This window comes from Prinia subflava, chromosome Z (assembly GCF_021018805.1).
Source record: "Prinia subflava isolate CZ2003 ecotype Zambia chromosome Z, Cam_Psub_1.2, whole genome shotgun sequence".
NCBI lineage: Eukaryota > Metazoa > Chordata > Aves > Passeriformes > Cisticolidae > Prinia > Prinia subflava.
The window spans coordinates 84,906,020-84,923,949 of NC_086283.1; the positions used below are offsets into that span (position 1 = coordinate 84,906,020).

The following is a 17,930-nucleotide window of genomic DNA, read 5'->3' on the forward strand; positions in this document are numbered from 1 at the left end:
TGGGACCTGGGGGAATAATCAAGCCCACAACAAACGAAGCAGTATTTCACTTATTTGTAGTCTATGGCCCTAAAGAAGTTTGGGCAAATAAAGGCAAAATATATAGTTTCCAGGATTTCTTCATCCTTAAAATGAAGTTGGCATCAATGTCCACAAAAGCACTAACTTCATAGCAATAATTCAGAAATTCATCTTTTGTAACCTAAGAATGAGAAAAACATTGTTTACAAGGGTGATGGCTATATACTGTGGCTCAGAGACCCTACACATTGCAAATACTTCTTTTGCATCTTCCAGGAAGTCTGATTTTTAGATCAGATTCTCCTAACCTGATATTAGGATGTATGGTTGCAGCAAGCTCCAACGCAGAATTTAGTTGAATGACAGTAAGGCCAATGGATTGAGATTCTTTCACTGGGAAACAGAGCTGCTGGTGTGGGCTAACAAAGGAAAGTTTTTCCAGTTATTGTTAAATAGTAACAGCATAACTTACATGTCACAGTGAAATTAGATTAGTCCAACATCAGGACCATCACTGAATGAATGTGAAAAAGCCCAAAGGCTTGTCAAACAACAGAAAAAATGAGACACAAAGCAGAAATGCATTTATGAAAATGTCTAAAGGAATAAATCTATGCCACAAGTTGGAGCTTCTGTAACATATTTGGACAACTGTTTTCCCAGAAAATGTACATAAGTTAAAAAAACCCACTTACCTTTTTAAAATAAAAAAACCCAAAAACTTCAGCTTTTGGAAAAAATACCATGTTTTCAATGAAAAAATAAGAGAAATAGATTTATCTCCGGAACATAAACATTTCCCACATTTTACCACAATCTCTGCTTTTCCACATAAAACCAGAGTTGATTCAACTTCCAAAAACCTTGTGTTTCTTTTCTTTCTAAGGTATTCAACAAAGGCTGGATCCTGTCCCCGGTCTCCAGCTGCAGCTCCTGTTGGGATCAGCGGCAATGCTGTGAGCTGGCATGAAGCCTGGATCCAGGTTTTGTGCACGTGGGGCTGCTGTACCTGGGGTGGCTGCAAACCTCCAGGCATGAGAGTGGAAGATGTGCTAGAGCCAGAACCAAGCTTCCTTTGAAACCACAGCTGAGGCACACCAGTATGACCAGAGGGCTGCTGCAAACAGGCAGCTTTCAGCCACCTGAGGACTTGATGCTAAGCACAGGCTCCTGGGGATTCTGCTTTCTGCTCACCCTACAAGAGAGGAAAGCTAAAGAAACAGGGCGAGCTATAATCACAGTGGCATAGGCAGTAGGCAGCTGCTGGCACTGCCAGCTTGCTCTTGGCATTACCTGTTTTACTGGGAAACCTCAGTGTGCTGCTGCTGCTCCCAGTGTGGAGGACAGGGGCTGCAGACCAGAAATAAGAAAAATCTCTGGTCTTGCTCCTTCTGCCAGTGACAGTTCCGGGATGGCAAAGCCCTGCTCTGTCCACATGGCTGCAGAGGTGTGAGGCAGTACTGTGTCCAAGGAATTACATGAAGGTGAGTTGGCTTTTATACAGCAATGTGTAACAGGTGAAACAGGTGTTTCATCTCTTTCAACAGATGTTTCAGTTATGAAACAGATGGTTTCATCTGCAAAACTTTTGCTGCTGCCATCTGCCTCTGACAAGACAGCTTTGTGTCACAAGAGCAGCAGAATGAACCAGATCACCAAAAATCTTATGTGGTCTAGTTTCAAGAATATATGGCAGAGAGTGCAGCTTGCATTAAATTCAGGTGCTTGAATAAGAATTTTGTTCTGCAAGAGACTGTATAAAACAAAAAATATTTCTGTATCACATCAAGCCAAAAATTTCCTCTCACAGACAGAAACATGAAGCCACAAAGAGCACAGGGAGGCCAGAAAAAAGCTGCAGAAGTGCCATCTTTCCCAGAGGAGCATACCAGAAGAAAAGGCTGTCCCACACCTCTTTTTCCTCGTACCTTGTGCTCTTTTAGGTAGTGGGGTGGTGTCACCAAAGTACTCTGATGGCTCACGCAGAGGCAGGAAGTGGGGGCAGAGTTCTGGGAGAGTTATAAGAGAGCCTTTTCCCTCTTTCCTGCAGGGCTCTTCCAACATTTTTGAAGCAAATTTCAGTGCTGGCTGTTGGGGAGGGCAGACCTTACTCCTGAAAAGATACTATCCAGGCTGGAACTCAAGGTGCAGGCAAAACCTCCACCTCTGGGACTGCCCCCCAGCCCTGCAGACTCAGATGTTTCTGTGGTTTGTGCCATCCTGTTTAGCATCTGTTGCACAATCAGAATGAAGAAATAGTGCTTCGAACATGAAGCACCAATCAAGATCTCTCATCTTGATGCTACCACCAGATACAATAGTGTGCATTGCTACCTATCTCCTAAAATCTGCTGTGTGTGCTGTGGAGCCACAGGCTGGCAGGACAGCATCACCACTTATCTCCTGTATCTGCTGGGTCTGTAACCAGCACACTGCAGCTGCAGCTGAACAAGGCCCTTTCAGCTTCATTTTTGTGTCTCCCAGATCACAGAGAGGGAGAGTGAAGGGCTGAAGGGAGGATCTGAGCACCTGCTTGTTAGGGTTGAAAATCACTCTTGCCTGGTTCAAATCCCTTTAACTTTCCTTTAATCCCTGAAAAGGGCTTCCTCTGAGTGTCCAGTGTGTGTGTGCAGTGTGGCATTATGGCTGCATGTTCCCTAGTAGAGATTTTACTATCTAGCAGCTAATGCCTATGTTTGTTCCATTAATTTGCACACATATGAATCAAATTACATTTCATACAAGACAGATTCCAATTTGAGTTCTAGCGCATCTGATTACTAGTGAAAAATCATGGGATTTGTTTCCCAGATAATTTATTTTTTCCTGAAAACACTATACCTTTTCTGAAGTTACCAGTTGTTATTCAGACTGCTCCAAGAGCAACTCTGTTCCCACAGAAATGAAAGGAAACTGCCACTGACTTTGAAAGCGCCTGAAACCAGCCCTTGGAAGCATGGTTCTGTACCAAATGCTGAAATTACTTCGTTGGCAACCGTATTCTCAGGAAACACATCCAGGCAGCCATGAAGTCCACATGCAGGCAGACCTGAGCTGGGGACTGTTCTGAGAGCTGCAGGGATACACCAGCAGGGTGAGGAGATTTAAGCTCTCCTGGATCACATCCTTCAAGTCCCCACACAAATCCCATTAGTTCAGCTCAGTGTAGAAATTTTCTCCTGAAGCACAGGATTTTCTTCAGCTGCCACAGGCTCAGCTAAGGCTCCCAGAAGCCAATGACAAAACTTCTGCTGGTTTCAAAAAGCACGGTTGCTTTCAATACCAATCCTCCTTTCTGAAAACGTATATTGGTTTGGGATTAAATAAAATCGGAAGGTATTAATACCAAACTGGCTGCAGTTATTCAGATCAAAGCTTCCACTTCACTTGAACAAATATCAGCCCATCAGATCACTGCAGCGTGTGAAGACATGAGATAGCAAGTCAAAAGGAAACGTTTCTTTCATTTTGTGATTCCCACAGTCCATCCGCACTACTTTCTTTCTGTTTGAAAGAGAACACAGATAAGCATGACACCATGTTGTGAAATTAATTAATAAAAGAGAAGTGAATGGATTCTATTTAAGCTGCCAGACCATGTACAGCCCCTATTTGATAGTAATTTTGTTTTTCGTATATATTGGCACTTCAGTAGCATTGCAGTAAGTAAAGGCTCCTCTTATGATGGCTGGAAATAATAAAGAGAGTTTCTCCACCAGTTTCCAGTGTCAGCCAGTATGCAAGCTTCTGGAGGCTCACTGGTCAAGAAATAGAGTTTACACAGCCTTCACTGAGGAACTGCAAGCAGTTGTTGTCCATACTGAAATCGTTGCTGGACAAAAGAAAAATGGGGTTTGCAGAGGATCAGTGCAGCAAGCACTCAGGACTTTATTATTTGAGCTGTTAGCAATGCAGGCTACTGAGCTGCAACTTCATCAAATGTTTTGAAGTCCTTTCTATAAGCCTGTACTGCTTTTAGCTCATTGCCAGCCAGAAATGGAACTAATGCTGCCATGCACAAGCCATTTACTCTTTGCTACAGCAGCACCTTCTCAGTCTGGGAGACCAGCAAAATAATGTGAGAGGAGCAGAAAGTAGAAGAAAAAAGAAAAACGTATCAAAGCAGGAAAAGTTAGCACACACTCAAACACTAGGTTTTTTCAGGAATTTTTCATACAGTTTCCTTTGTGTACCATTTTCCCCCTGTCTATATGGACAAAGGACAAGAGATGAACTGAGACAGCCTCATTGGTGTGTGTCTTGGGTTATGTAACAAAAAAAAGAGTGTATCCTATTTCATCTGTTGAAACCAGTTGGGGAGATGTTTTTCTTTATCTCTTGTAACTCCAGGGGTTAGGGAAGTGAATGCCTTCTGATAATAGGACAGCTGTTAAAACCAGGTGGGGCAGTGTTTCTTATCTCTTTCACCACTGTCCACCCTCAGGGGGATATCTTCTGTTAATGGGCCCTTAAGGCCCACCAGTCACATGACACATGACACCATCCATTGTGAGATGCTCCACCCAGTGAGGGGAGGAGCCAACCATTCCTACCAAGTTAAAAACTGAGATGTAGGAACACCAAACAGCCTGTTTTCCACTGGATTCCTGGAGGAAGACTGGACCCATGTCGCCATCACTAGACCCTTTCTACAGGATCATTTCTACTCCACAGAACATGTGTTACTCCAGGAGGATTTATTTGAACTGCTTCCAATACCCTGACAACAGGGTGTCAGGTCGTATCTCTGTCAATGTTTTCTAGGACTTTTGTTTGGTTTGCTTGTTTGGGTTTTTTTGTACTACTGCATTTGTATTTTTAATATTCCTAGTAAAGAACTGTTATTCCTATTCCCATATTTTAGCCTGAAAGCCCCTAATTTCAAAATTATAATAGTTTGGAGGGAGGGGTTTACATTACCCATTGCAAGGAGAGCTCCAGCTTCCCCTGACAGATACCTGTCTTGCCAAACCAAGACAGTGTGACAAGAAGGGTAGGTTCTTAGTCTTTATTCAGCATCAGAAACAGAAGACAACAAGATAAGAAAGTTATGAGTTCTTCACTTCCCAGAAAGCTCCCTAAAGTCATATTTTTGTCATAAAACACTGCAAATACAAATAAATGCTAAACAACTTTCAGTGTAGGTATGTACAGGCAACAGCTACCAGGACAGCAAATATTCCAGGAACAGAGAGAAAAAAATACTGTAACAGACATATCCCCTTTGAAGAAAAATATAAGAAAATGATCTCACAGTACAGAAATAAAAGAATCAAAGCAGGAGGAGGGGAGTGAAAATCTATAAGAAGCTGCACAGGGGGTTGAAACATGGTGTGCACAGGAAAGTTTTCTGTACGTTTAGTTGTGAGCCAGGGAAAAAAACCCAGAGCTTTAAAAAGCATTTTGCATTTATCCTATTCCATGTCGTCCCTTCTTCAATTACCCTTCCAGCCTCCAGGTAGTGGGAACTCACATGTTCCCAGCAGCAGGATCAGCAGTTGCTCCTTCACACTAGTGAGAACCATGAAGCCAAGAAATACTGTAGTTCTACAGGTGACAGGTCTACATGTCCTTCTTGGGACAGACTTCCTTCCATTTATAACATCCTGCCCAAGACCACCACACTTCCAGAATATTTTGGTTTCCATCTCTTGTATCCTCTGCCAAACACAGCTGTATCTAACATTGCAAGAGGGGATGTTCAGGAGCCACCGTGACCTACTACAGATGTCAGAAAAGAAAAGAGGAGCTCATCTCAGAAAACAAAAGACATGCCAGGGATGCAAAGAGAAAAGGGACAGATGTGTGGGGTGGCCAAATGTCAGATCTACTCTCTGATTATGCTGTGATCCCCTGAGGCTGAGCCTACAGAAGCATCTGGGAATTAATTCTGCAGATTGAATTTAATTGGCACATTTACTGGAAATTGTTGTTATGGAACAGGAGGGTGTTGTTGTGTATACACTTAATCAGAGGAACCTATAAAGTTGAAAGAAAAATCTTGCTTCTTTAACTGCATGATTAGAGTTTCCAAGCATTCTTCATCATGATGATAAAGTAGATATCTGTGTCTATTGAAGCGCTGACTCCAGCATAGTAGTTCATGAATTCTTCTGTTGTGACCTGAGACAGAGAAATTAAAAATGGGAAAATGAAACTTTGTTTTTATTTAATGCTGTCAGTCAAACCCACACACTGAGAGGAACTCTTAATGAAAATGAACATCTCCTATTTCATGTTGCTGCTAACAAAAAGTAATCCAACAGGAGGAATTAAGACATTTAAAATTTGCTTTATTTCACTTTGCTAGAAACAAGAGCTCTTGTCCTCCATAACACTTGGATGGAGATGAAACATGTGAAGTTTAACTAACCTTACCAGGAATGAAAGGTAAAACCACCCCTGCCTTAGAAGACAAACTTTTTAATGTACTTTTTTCCAGGGATGCTATAATCTGCTTCTTTGCTGAGTTATTAATAAAGTGGATGGGGTTTTCCAATGCAATTCAAAAACAGCTTGGAATTTTAAATCCACCTATAGAGAGAAATATCATTGCTGTAAACAAGTCTCCCTTAATGAAGCAAATATTCTTTCAAATACCTAAGAGTTTTGAATAGCTTTGGTGGGTATTTTGAGGTTTAAAAATTACCATTAAAAATAAATAGTCAAGTTAGCAAAGAGAAAAACTATGCATGTCTTTTGTAGTGCCTTAACTCTCAAATTGTGTAGGTCATTCCTTGAATAAACATCACATAGAAAAATACAAAACAATATTAAAAAGACATTTTGCTGTGACAGATTGCCCAAAGGAATGCCATGAATATGGTGAAGGGCCTGGAGGGGAAGCTGTGTGAGGAGTGGCTGAGACTGACAGCACACCTCATTGCAGTTACAATTCCTTCATGAGGTGAACTAAAGGGGCAGACACTGATCTCTTCTCTGAGGTGACAGTGACAGGATCCGAGGAAATGGCCTGAAGTTGTGTCAGGGGAGATGTGGGCTGGATATCAGGAACAGGTTCTTCTCCAGAGGGGGGTTGGGCACTGGAACAGGCTCCCCAGGGAAGTGGTCACAGCATCACCCTGCCAGAGGCAAAGAAGAATTTGGACAATTCTCTCAGGCACACGGTGTGATTTCTGGGTGTGCTGTGCAGGGCCAGGAGCTGGACCTGATGATCCTGATGGACTCCTTCCAACTCATCATATTCTGTGATTCCATTATATCTGCTCTGATTTCATTGTGTGTTTGAGAACTTAGAAAAACATGACAACAGGGAGAAGGGACCACTTCAGACTGTCCTACCATCACAAGATAATAACAAGCCTCACTAAAACTGCCTATTTGAGAGGCACCCTGCAAGATCACAGTGAAGAGGGCCTTTCTAGTAAATGCTCAGCAAATGCTTGAGCCATTTCTGCTACAAACCTTTTAGGTAATCAGTATCATTATTGTCTTCTGATTCAGGAAACCACAGTCTGTTCTCAGAAGAAGCACTAATCAGGTGAGCTAACATGAGGATTGGTGGATGCTCGGAGTTACCAGGCACTGAACTCATCAAGGATCAGTCTGGGAATTCATTTAATGTGTTCATGTATGACCTCAGCAGAAAAAGCAGGAACATTTTGTTTGAAATTTGCTAGATGTCACCATTGCAGTGGAAGGGGATGGCTGGCTACCAGCTGGTATCTCTCAGGATGACACTGCACCAGAAGAGATGAAAGTCAGCTCTACTGAGTGCAAGGTCATGCCCAAAGTAGATAAAACCCAACATCTCTCAACAACTGAGAGCCTGAGTGATGGGAACAAGGCAAGTGAAGGAGCATTAGACAGGAAGAAGTCACCAGTGCAATGCAGCCCTGAAAACCCAGGTGTAGCCTGGAGAGTGGGAAGTGGTAAAGACATTGCACAAAGTTCTGATAAAAACTTCCAGCCTAGTTTATTGTTGTTATTATTGACTGCTCAGATGAGAATATCACCACATGAACCATGGAGATACAGGATTGCTCTGAGCTGGTCAACAGCTGTAAGTTTAGACCAAAGAAGTTTGCAGACATGTAACAAGGGGAAAGAGAGCATGCTTGGCTCAGAGATAGTTGCAAAGCAGATGTGTAAGAAGTCCATCACAAAATGTACCCAGGCTTTGCACCTGAAGCAGAGAATTGAGCCAGAGTGCAGGAAGGGCTCTCAGCTCTGTCCCAGCTCATGGCTCCTTGGGGTACATGCCCATGGCAATAGCCCCAGCCCCATTCTCCCTTCAACTCTCTGTAGACAAATCTGTCTCTATTGTGCACTGATTTCCAAGTCAAGTGTCTCAGTAATTACACTGGAGAAGAACTAATTGTAAAGTATTTAACAAAGCAGGGAACCTGCTTTTGAACTGGATCCTTGTATTTATTCTCCAAAGAAGTGAAAAACATGTGGATCTTCAAAGTCAGCAATTTGCTGGGGTAGTCTGAAGACATACTTAGTGTAATCTATGAAATTTGATTATGAAGGCTACAAGCCTTAATGCAATCTCACAACAACCCTTGTGCCTCCTGCAGAGCCCCTTTGCCTCAGAAGGAGCAAGCTAGCTGTATCAGGAGTGCTGTGCAGAGGTTATGCATCTAGTTTGATGTTCCATAGAAATGTGATGCAAATGGATGTTTGGTACTGTGATTACTCCTACACTTAATAACTGAAGTCAAGTTCTGAGTCAGATGGTGATTTCATAGCTTGCAATTAGGTGCTTCACTTACCTTCCCATCTTTGTCATTTGGTGAATCAAAATTATCCAGAAAAGCTCTAAAAACTTGATCTTCTGTCCAGTCTCCATTTTGGTATTTGGGATGATATTTTACATTATACACCCCTCGTAAATCTTCAATTGTTACGACACCATCTCCAGTCTTGTCTAACTTCTGAAACGCCTGCATGATGATCTCTTTCCTTGCATTGGACATGGGCGGCTGTAAAGAAATATTCACAGAATTCACAGAATGAATTGGTTGGAAGAGACCTTCAAGATCCATATCCAACCCATGCCCTAAAAATTCAACGAGTGCCATATCCAGTCTTTTTTCATGGACAAATATGGCCAGGGATGGTGACCCGACCACCTCCTTAGGCAGGTCATTCCAGTATTTTATCACTCTTTCCATGAAAAACTTTTTCCAATATCCAGTCTATATTTCCCTTGGTGCAGCTTTGAGACTGTGTCCTCTCATTCTGTCAGCTGCTGCCTGGAGAAAGAGACCAACCCCCACCTGACCACAGCCACCTTTCAGGGAGTAGTAGAGAGTGATGAGGTCACCTCTGAGCCTCCTTTTCTCCAGGCTAAACAACCCCAGCTCCCTCAGTTGTTCCTCACAGGGCTTCCCAGTGTTCCCAGCCCCTCACCAGCCTCGTTGCCTCCTCTGGAAATGCTCAAGCGTCTCAAGGTCCTTCCTGAACTGAGGGGCCAGAGCTGGACACAGCACTCGAGGTGTGGCCTCAGCAGTGCCGAGTACAGGGGAAGAATGACCTCCCTGCTCCTGGATGCCTTGGCCTTCTTGGCCACCAGGGCACAACACTGGCTCAGTCAGTTATCGACCAGAACCCCCAGGTCCCTTTCTGCCTGGGCACTGTCCAGCCACACCATCCCCAGCCTATAATATTGCAGGGGGTTATTGTGGCCAAAATGCAGGACTCAGCACTTGAACTCATTAAACTTCATCCTACTGGATTCCACCCATCCATCCAATTATTCCAGGTCTCTCTGCAGAGCTCTTATACCTTCCAACAGGTCAACACACGCTCCCAGCTTAGTGTAGTCTGCACATTTACTAATGAAAGACTCAATACCCTCATCCATGTCGTCAGTAGAAATACTGAGCAGAGCTGGCCCCAGCACAGACCCCTGAGGGACACCACTGGTCACTGGCTGCCAGCTGGATGCAGCAATGTTCACCACCACTCTCTGGGCCCGGCCATCCAGCCAGTTCCTGACCCAGCACAGAGTGCTCCTGTCTAAGCTGTGGGCTGCCAGCTTTTCCAGGAGTGTGCTGTGGGAGACAGTGTCAAAAACCTTGCTGAAATCCAAATAGACAACACCCACAGCCCTTCCTGCATCCACCAGGCAGGTCACCTGGTCATAAAAGGAAATCAGAGTGGTCAAACACGACTAAACCCGTGCTGGCTGGGTCTGATACCCTGGCTGTCTTCTGAGTGCTGCATAGTATCTCTCAGTATAAACTGCTCCATTGTCTTACCTGGTACTGAGGTCAGGCTGACTGGTCTATAATTACCAGGGTCCTCCTTCCCACCCTTTTTGTGAATGGGGGTCACACTGGCCAGCTTCCAATCATCTGAGCATCACCAGTGAGCCAGGACTGTTGGGAAGTGATGGAGAGCAGCTTTGCAAGCTCATCTGCCAGCTCTCATACCCTGGGGTGGATCCCATCTGGCCCCATAGATTTATAAACATCCAAATTGCTCAGCTGTTCCCTGACTGCCTCCTCCTGGGTAACAGGGGGACCATTCTGCTCCTTTACACCATCTACCAACCCAGAGGACAGTTGTCCTGAGGACAAGCCATCTTCCCACTAAAGACTGAGGCAAAGAAGGCATTAAACACCTCTGCCTTCTCCTCATCTGTTGTTAAGTTCCCTCCTGCATCCAACAGAGAATAAAGGTTGGTCTTACCCTTCCTTTTACCATTAATATATGTGTAAAAACATTTTGTGTTATCCTTTACAGATGTTGCCATTTTAAGTTCAAACTGAGTTTTGGCTTTCCTATTTTTTTCCTATGTGCTCTAGCAGACCCTTAAATATTTCCTGAGAAACCCGACCCTTCTTCCAAAGATGGTGCATCCTCTTTTTATTCTAAGTTCCTTCAAAACCTTGTTGCCCATCCAGGCTGGGTGTTTGCCTCATTGACTCATCTTCGGGCACACAGGGACAGTCTGTTCCTGTGTCCTCAAGATCTCTGTTTTGAAGCACGCCCACTTTTCCTAAATGCCTTTGGTTCTAGGGGCTGCTTATTCACGGAATAATTTTATTTTTGCCAACTATTTGCCCAGTTCCAAATTCAAGTACTTACTGTTGCTAGCAGCAAAATTTTCAAGGTAGACAATACAGTGGTGATAGTCTACACTATCCATGAGCTAGAAAGGGCAATATATCCTCAAAAGGGCAATATGATTAAGACTATTTAGTGCCTAACCATACTATAGTAAATGGACAATAAGAGAGAAAATGCTACCTAGAACACTTTTCTGATCTGCCCATTTTAAATATTTCCAATAAGAAATTTCTAATTACCCTAAGTACTAATATTTTCTATATTAATTGTTTAGGCTTCAGCAGAGCAAAGATACTTTGGACAAAATCAGTCACTGTGGTGGATTAGAGAAAGTCTCCTCTGAATAAGTTCATGTTATAAAGAGATGCATCATAAAATGGCCAAAAGGAAGTGAGATTGATGGGCTGAGCTGCACAGGTACCCAGACTGCAGCACAGGAATTTTGGTATCTAAAGCAGGGCCACAGTTAATTGAAATAAAAATCACAACTATTTGCAAATATTCTATTCTACTTTGTTTTGTTCTATTCTGCTACATTTTAATCCATTTAATGCAATAACAACATGAATTCCCAGACTCACTCTCAGTGTAACAAGAAATTCATCAAAATCAATTGTTCCACTGCCGTCTTTATCAAATATCCGGAAAAGCTCTTGTGCTTCTTCCTTATTGATCATCACAGCATACTGACGTAGTCCTCTCAGAAACTCATTGAAATCAAGGGTTCTGCTGTTGTTACTATCAATAATCTGAAATACTCTGTGGAAAACACGAAATTTGAGGAAAATGCACAGGAAAACATGGAGAGTGCTGCAGTGGTTTAGCACAGTACTGGAGCAGAGTGTCACATTACTGAGATAATATTTCGTCATTGTTCTGTATTCTGAGGAGAAAAAAAAAAGGTGGGGAAAAAGAAAGGAAAAAAAAAGGAAAGAAAATCCCAACCAACAAACCCCCTACACTTACTGGCAGCAGAGATGGCTTGTTTCAATTGTATGCAGGAATATTACGCATTTGAAGTTAAAGAGTAAAAGGCAGCCATAGTATCCCTGTTCATTGTAGCCCTCTGCCCTCTGCAATTTGCACATGTAGATGAAGTTCCACATTCAGATGAAGTTCCAGTTGGTAACCATCTGGATCCATTTGTGGTTTATGGGGCCTGGGAGGAATCTCAGCGTGTGATGCAACTACCCTTTCCTAGGGATGGGATGCTTGCAAAAAGACTTTAGGTGCCTCCCATAAACTAGACAGCTAATAGATCACTACAACAAGGACATCATATGCTAAAGGGAAGGAAGCTTAAAATCTCCAGTGCTGAAATACTTAAGATAATTTTAGAAAACACCGAGAAGAGATATATGGTTAATGTTCCCTTCCTTTTTCTGGCAGGAGTAGTTCTGGGTCTCACAAAAGGACTTTCTCATGAGGGATTTCACAGTCGTCAATCCTTCAGTAGGTGAGCAGGTCAGTCCTGTGTCCCAGAATGCATGAACCCCAATGCCAGGCTCTGTGGGTTGTGGCACTTGCACTGAAATGAGGAAACTCAAGTTTTGGCACTAATTTAGGGTGTGAGTCTCTTGCAGCTAAAACTATTAGGCTGAATAATGGGTTTGACGTCTTGCACACTCACCTGCCAAGTCCTTTGATGCCAGCAGAACCCTTTGCTAGACACTGCAGGCGAAGTCTTTCTAAAGGGTCAGTGGTTTTGGACAGGCTTCTTTTTGCATTGATTGCCATCTCTCGGTCATGCCTTGCTGTGCCCGACATCTGGAAGATAAAACACTGATGTGGTGTGAATGCACAGTCAGACATAGTGCTGAAACTGCCTTAGCATACAAAGCATCCCACATTCCTAACCTGCAAGCTGCTGGTAGCTACTCTTTCATGAGGACCCATTTTGACCCTCTATTTCCTTTTCCTTATATCCTTCTATCAGAAAGGGAAATTGCCAATACTGGACACCGAGCATGAAAGGAGAGCTCAGCCAACCACCCTGTGATTAATCTAGATGCAGACAGGAAACTGTGTGTAAGAATTTTCTGCTATAGTGTAATTGTTAGAGTGTAACTGTGACAATTGGTGGGTGCAGTCAGGAGTGTCTGCTTCCTCTGTGTCCACAGCTTCCTTGCCAAGCCTCTTCCACCTGGCCAGGCTTGCAGCTATCGTTTGACTACAGGAAGACAAAAATTAACCTGGCTGAGGACCCTTGCCTTTGACAAACTTTTGTTCCACTTAATTCTGCAGAGCAGAGATTTCTCCAATTGCATGTCTGAGCAGCAGCCGTCACCTACACATGACACCTACTGCTTTTTCAACACAACTGCAGAAATAATTAATACCTTAAACTCTCACAGTATTTAGCACCCCAGGATTTCACATGCTGACAACAAAGGCCTTTCAGCTTCTCTCAGAGGAAAACAGTGGTATAAAAAATAGGGAAAACCAGCTTGTGCCTCTGCAGTGCTGCAACAGCACCACCAAGAGTAGCATGCCCAGGCTGGTGGAGACCCACTCCCTCTCACACAGGAATTATTTGTGCCTGGTGCTAAGAAAAGTGTGACTGTTCATGCTCAGACTGATATTTTAAGGCTACAATGAATCCTGGGCACATGCTCATGGCCAAGACTGCTGTTCCATAACCTGGCTGATGGGTCTGCAGCGGACCATGAAGACTCCCAAAATATTTTTCAGCCTTTCAAGTACCATGAGATCAGGGCACACAAGAGTCACAGAAGTTATAGCAGAACTCTAGACTCAGAGAGCCACTGGTGCTCTGCTGAGGCAGTGCTGGGATGAGGAGATAAATCTGAGCAGCCCTGTGAGGCACTGTCAGTGCACAAGGCACTTCCAATACTGTTGTCATTCCATGTGCAGAAGTGTGAATTGAAATGGTTAGACACAACGTCTAAGGTACATGGAAATAAACCCTTTCACCTTAACTACTCCACTCGTGTTTACAGAGCATTGGCTATGGCTGCTGGTAATGCCAGCAGCTGAATTTTATAACCACTTCTGATGACTCCAGCTGAGTTTGGAAAAAAAGAAAAATAAAATGGTTTTGGTACTCCCCAAGTGGTTTCAGTACTAGCTTACTGTAGAAGTCTAGAGGGGTAAAATATAGAGCATTTTGGCCTTTGCTTCAGACAGAGCAAGCAAAGTTCTTCTGGGAACTCATTAACCAGTGCCCAGGAAGATCTCACAGCTGTATGAGATCAGCAGCCAAAAATGTTTTCTGCAAACAATGACCTGTCCTTAAGGGGAAATGTTTAGCTGAAAAGACTTTAAAATACAGTGAGGTTACATAAACCCAGTGCAAACTATATTTACATTATATAATAATGTACTATTGCTTACATATAATATATAGCAACTGTACATATATATACAGAGTACATGATGCAATTGTATCACTGTGCAGTGTGCTTCTCTCTACACTATTTTATGTCTTTATGGAGTTCTATAAATACTGAGACCAACAAGGATATAATTAATCTCTACTGCACACTGCAAAAATCTACACAAACACACACACACCATGAAAAGACTGTAGCATCTACTTGCCTCAGGTTCAGTGGAGTAATTTCCAGAATACTGCAATGTGCACCAAATAATCATTGCAGTAAGACTCATGAATTGAGCCTAGGGAGGGATAATCTGATTTGTAATCTGTTATGATCTCTTGAACCTCAATAAAAGCCGTTGAACCTGGCCAATCCTCTGCAATTTCTGCAGTAAGAATAATGTTTGCTTCTATATCTCTAAGCATTTCTGCCTCAGAATTCACCATCTCTAGGCTAAGTTGTTCTAGTATTGAATAATTTTTCTTTTAATATCTATTGTTTCTAGTCTGAACTTCCACTTTATTAGATGCTGTTTTTACTCTCTTTTACAAGATTAAAGAGCTACCTATTAAAAATATGTCCAGGAGTAAGTACTTGAAGGTCCCTTTTAAACTCACTTTAGCTTAGTAATTAGGCATAGCTCAGGACTCCTGGTACAAAATTAATTTCCAGATGTCTGATAATTCTGCTGTTGCTCTTGAACTTTTCAATTTTTTCCAGTGTTCCTTCTGAAATGGGTCAGAGCACTCCAATAATCTCACTAATATCATAGGTAAAGATATTCCTACTTCTTTTCCCCCAAGTATCATGGTTAAAACCACAAATAATAAGTATTTCTGCTGCTCTTTGGAAATCTGCATTCTCTATAATGTTCACTAACTAAATCACCAACAACATGTTTCTATACAAAACTCAGCAACTAAAGTCTGTTTGTGAAGTAACTTTCACATTACACTAAAACCCCTTAAAAGGACATGGCCTCCTGTGCCACATGACAGTAAGCATTTGAGAACCCTTTTTAAATAATCAGAAAATACAGAAAACTAGTTCCAACCTGCTACGTGCAAGCCTGGTCCACACTGACACTTATACCATTTTCCTATTTCTGCTGGCTGCAGGCTTAAGTTAGAGGTAAACCTTCCTAGGCTGTATTGTAAGAAAAGAGATTCCAAATCAGTGTGCAAGGAGGGAGGAATAACAGTAATTCACATGCTCTTTTCTCCCCTTTCATTTTGTTCTTGCTCCTTTTTGGATAATGTGAAGTAATCAAAGATGCAATCAGGGTTTGTTGAATGTAACAGTTCTCTGCATTGTGTACAAATGTGCTACATCTTAATACCATTAATAAAACAATAACAGGTCATAACAGTAATTTTGCATGGTTTTCATTTGTGTATCTCATCCAAGACTATCAGATGTCTCCCTCAGTGAAATTAACCAGCAGTGTTTATTTTAATTCTGATTGCTAGAGAGTTCTGTTTTGTTTAACAGCCTAGGCTATGAATACAATACCCCACGCTGTCAGCATTGTTTGTTTCTATAGGTGATGCTGGGTTGTGCAGGCCAAACAGAAATGATTACATTTATTCCTAACAAAATCAAAGCCTTAAATTTTGGGTTGGATCTTTCCAGATAACTCTGTTCAGCGACCAGATCCCTTTATATTCCTCTGCACCTGAGGATTAAACCTGGAAAGAGTCAGATTTAGTCTAGGCTCTGCAACATTTGTTTATATATTATCCTTCAGCTGAACCCAAGAGCCTCCTATGAAAATCCTGAAAACCACTTCAGTATGATGAGCAGAGTCCCATGTGGACATTTACCTCTGGATTGCCCAGGCCCCTGAATACCCTTGTCCTGGCCAAAGACACAAGTGGCACACCACCCACCCCAGACCAGGAGATCTCAAGATGTAAGAATAGTTTAAGTGGCCTAAACCAATTGCATATATTTAATTCACTTCTTATAATTTCATTCAGTTATTAAAAGCATGAAAACTGCAGGAGCATTTGACAACCCTCTAAACACCTCCTTAAAAATCTGGCTTCCCAGCCCCACTGACCCTCTGCAGCAGCCTCCCACCTCTCTCTCTCCATAGTGACCAGCATCATGCAGCTTCAACCTTCTCACAGGTGGACATTGCTGCGATTGCTCTTTTGCATATATACATATATATAAATATATATATACTTGTATATTTAAATTAAAAATTAGATTTAAAAAAAAAGTCCTTTACCTGCAATGCTCTTCTGAATCTGGGGTTTCCACTCAGTACTCGGTGGTGTTCCAGAGGCTTGGATAGTATTCTGGGCTCAAGCAACAAGTTCAGGTGATAATGGGCCGTGGCCTCACTGCAAAGCTTCTTTAGCCATCTCGTTTTACTTGTTTACACACCCGGCTGCCTTGGCCCCCCCCTCTTTTGGGAGGCCTGGAGTTTGCCAGCTAGTCTCCAAGGTGACACTGGAGGCTGTGGCTGGCCCAACCTGCAGTTACGCTGCTTCCTTGAACAATTGCTGTGGGGTTTTTCATTCTATCTCTTTTTAAAATGATGCCTTTTCTTCTTGTCTCTGCCCACACGGGCTGGAGAGCAGGGGAGAGCAGGAGACGCCTTGTGCTGCCCCTTGCTGAGGGGTAAGACGGAGGGAAAGTGACTGTGGGAAAGTGCTGCATTGCCCTGGAGGGCTTGTGCAGGGTTGTATTTATGGAACATGTTTCTGTGCTTTCACAGTTGATAGGGTTGAAAAGACTCTCAGGTTCAATTGTTTACTCAAAACATAATAGAAGCATGTAAGTAAAAGACTATCAGTTGTGGTTCACAAAGAAAAAACCCCTCACCAGCGTATTTTTTTTTCCCTGATGATTAATTGCTGCTTTGAAGACCTCTTGGTGGTTAGAACCTCTGGGGAGATGCTGAGCTTGTGTCCATTTGCAGCAAGAAGAAAGCTGAAAAGGCTAAATACCCATATGATGAGGAAAAATTGCTCTCTGCCTAGAAACAGCTATTAGCAACTTGGTCTGCAGAAGGTCACAAACATTGTCGGTAAGATAAGGTACCACTTTGGTAGGGACTACGGTTGGTGATAGATTCCTTAGGGGTAGGAATAGCCTGTGTGTGTTTCCTGGCCCTCTGGGGCGGCAGCAAGGTGAGCACATAAGATCAAGGCTGATGGCAGAGCCAGCGTGTACAAGTCAGCGTGAGCTTGTGTGAAATGAAGGGAGAGCTCTGTTCTGGCCATGGATGAAACACTGAGCAAGAATGAAAAAGTGTATCATTTCCTGGCAAAAGCAGAAAATTATTATAGGCGATTGCTAGACTAATACCACTTGCCTCGTGGTAGGCTGCTTATCTCTCATCAACAGGTACTTCCTGGTACTAAAGCGAAGCTTGTGCAAGACTTAGAATATTCTTTTATGTCTCCCATGTGGCAGCTGATTGCACATTAATGCACAAGCAGGGAACAATGTTTATTTAATCATTTACTGATTCAGAAATACTGCCTTTGTGAAAATGTAACATCATTCCAT

General features: G+C 42.7%; 1 protein-coding gene across 3 annotated transcripts; it reads right to left on the bottom strand.

The window, feature by feature from the left end:
- Positions 1–5,015: 5,015 nt before the first annotated feature.
- Positions 5,016–16,871, bottom strand: CAPSL (calcyphosine like). Of its 3 annotated transcripts, none has more exons than XM_063423725.1 (5): positions 16,642–16,854; positions 12,695–12,831; positions 11,646–11,823; positions 8,760–8,969; positions 5,016–6,144 (listed from the first exon to the last, which is right to left on the bottom strand). In XM_063423725.1, the coding sequence occupies exons 2-5, from the start codon at positions 12,829–12,831 to the stop codon at positions 6,043–6,045; spliced, it is 627 nt and encodes a 208-aa protein (XP_063279795.1). In that variant the 5' UTR covers positions 16,642–16,854; the 3' UTR covers positions 5,016–6,042. The 3 variants fall into 3 exon arrangements, with proteins under 3 accessions (XP_063279795.1, XP_063279794.1, XP_063279796.1); XM_063423724.1 differs by having other exon boundaries at positions 12,695–12,846; positions 16,642–16,849; XM_063423726.1 differs by lacking the exon at positions 5,016–6,144 and adding an exon at positions 6,190–7,721 and having other exon boundaries at positions 12,695–12,846; positions 16,642–16,871.
- Positions 16,872–17,930: the final 1,059 nt, after the last annotated feature.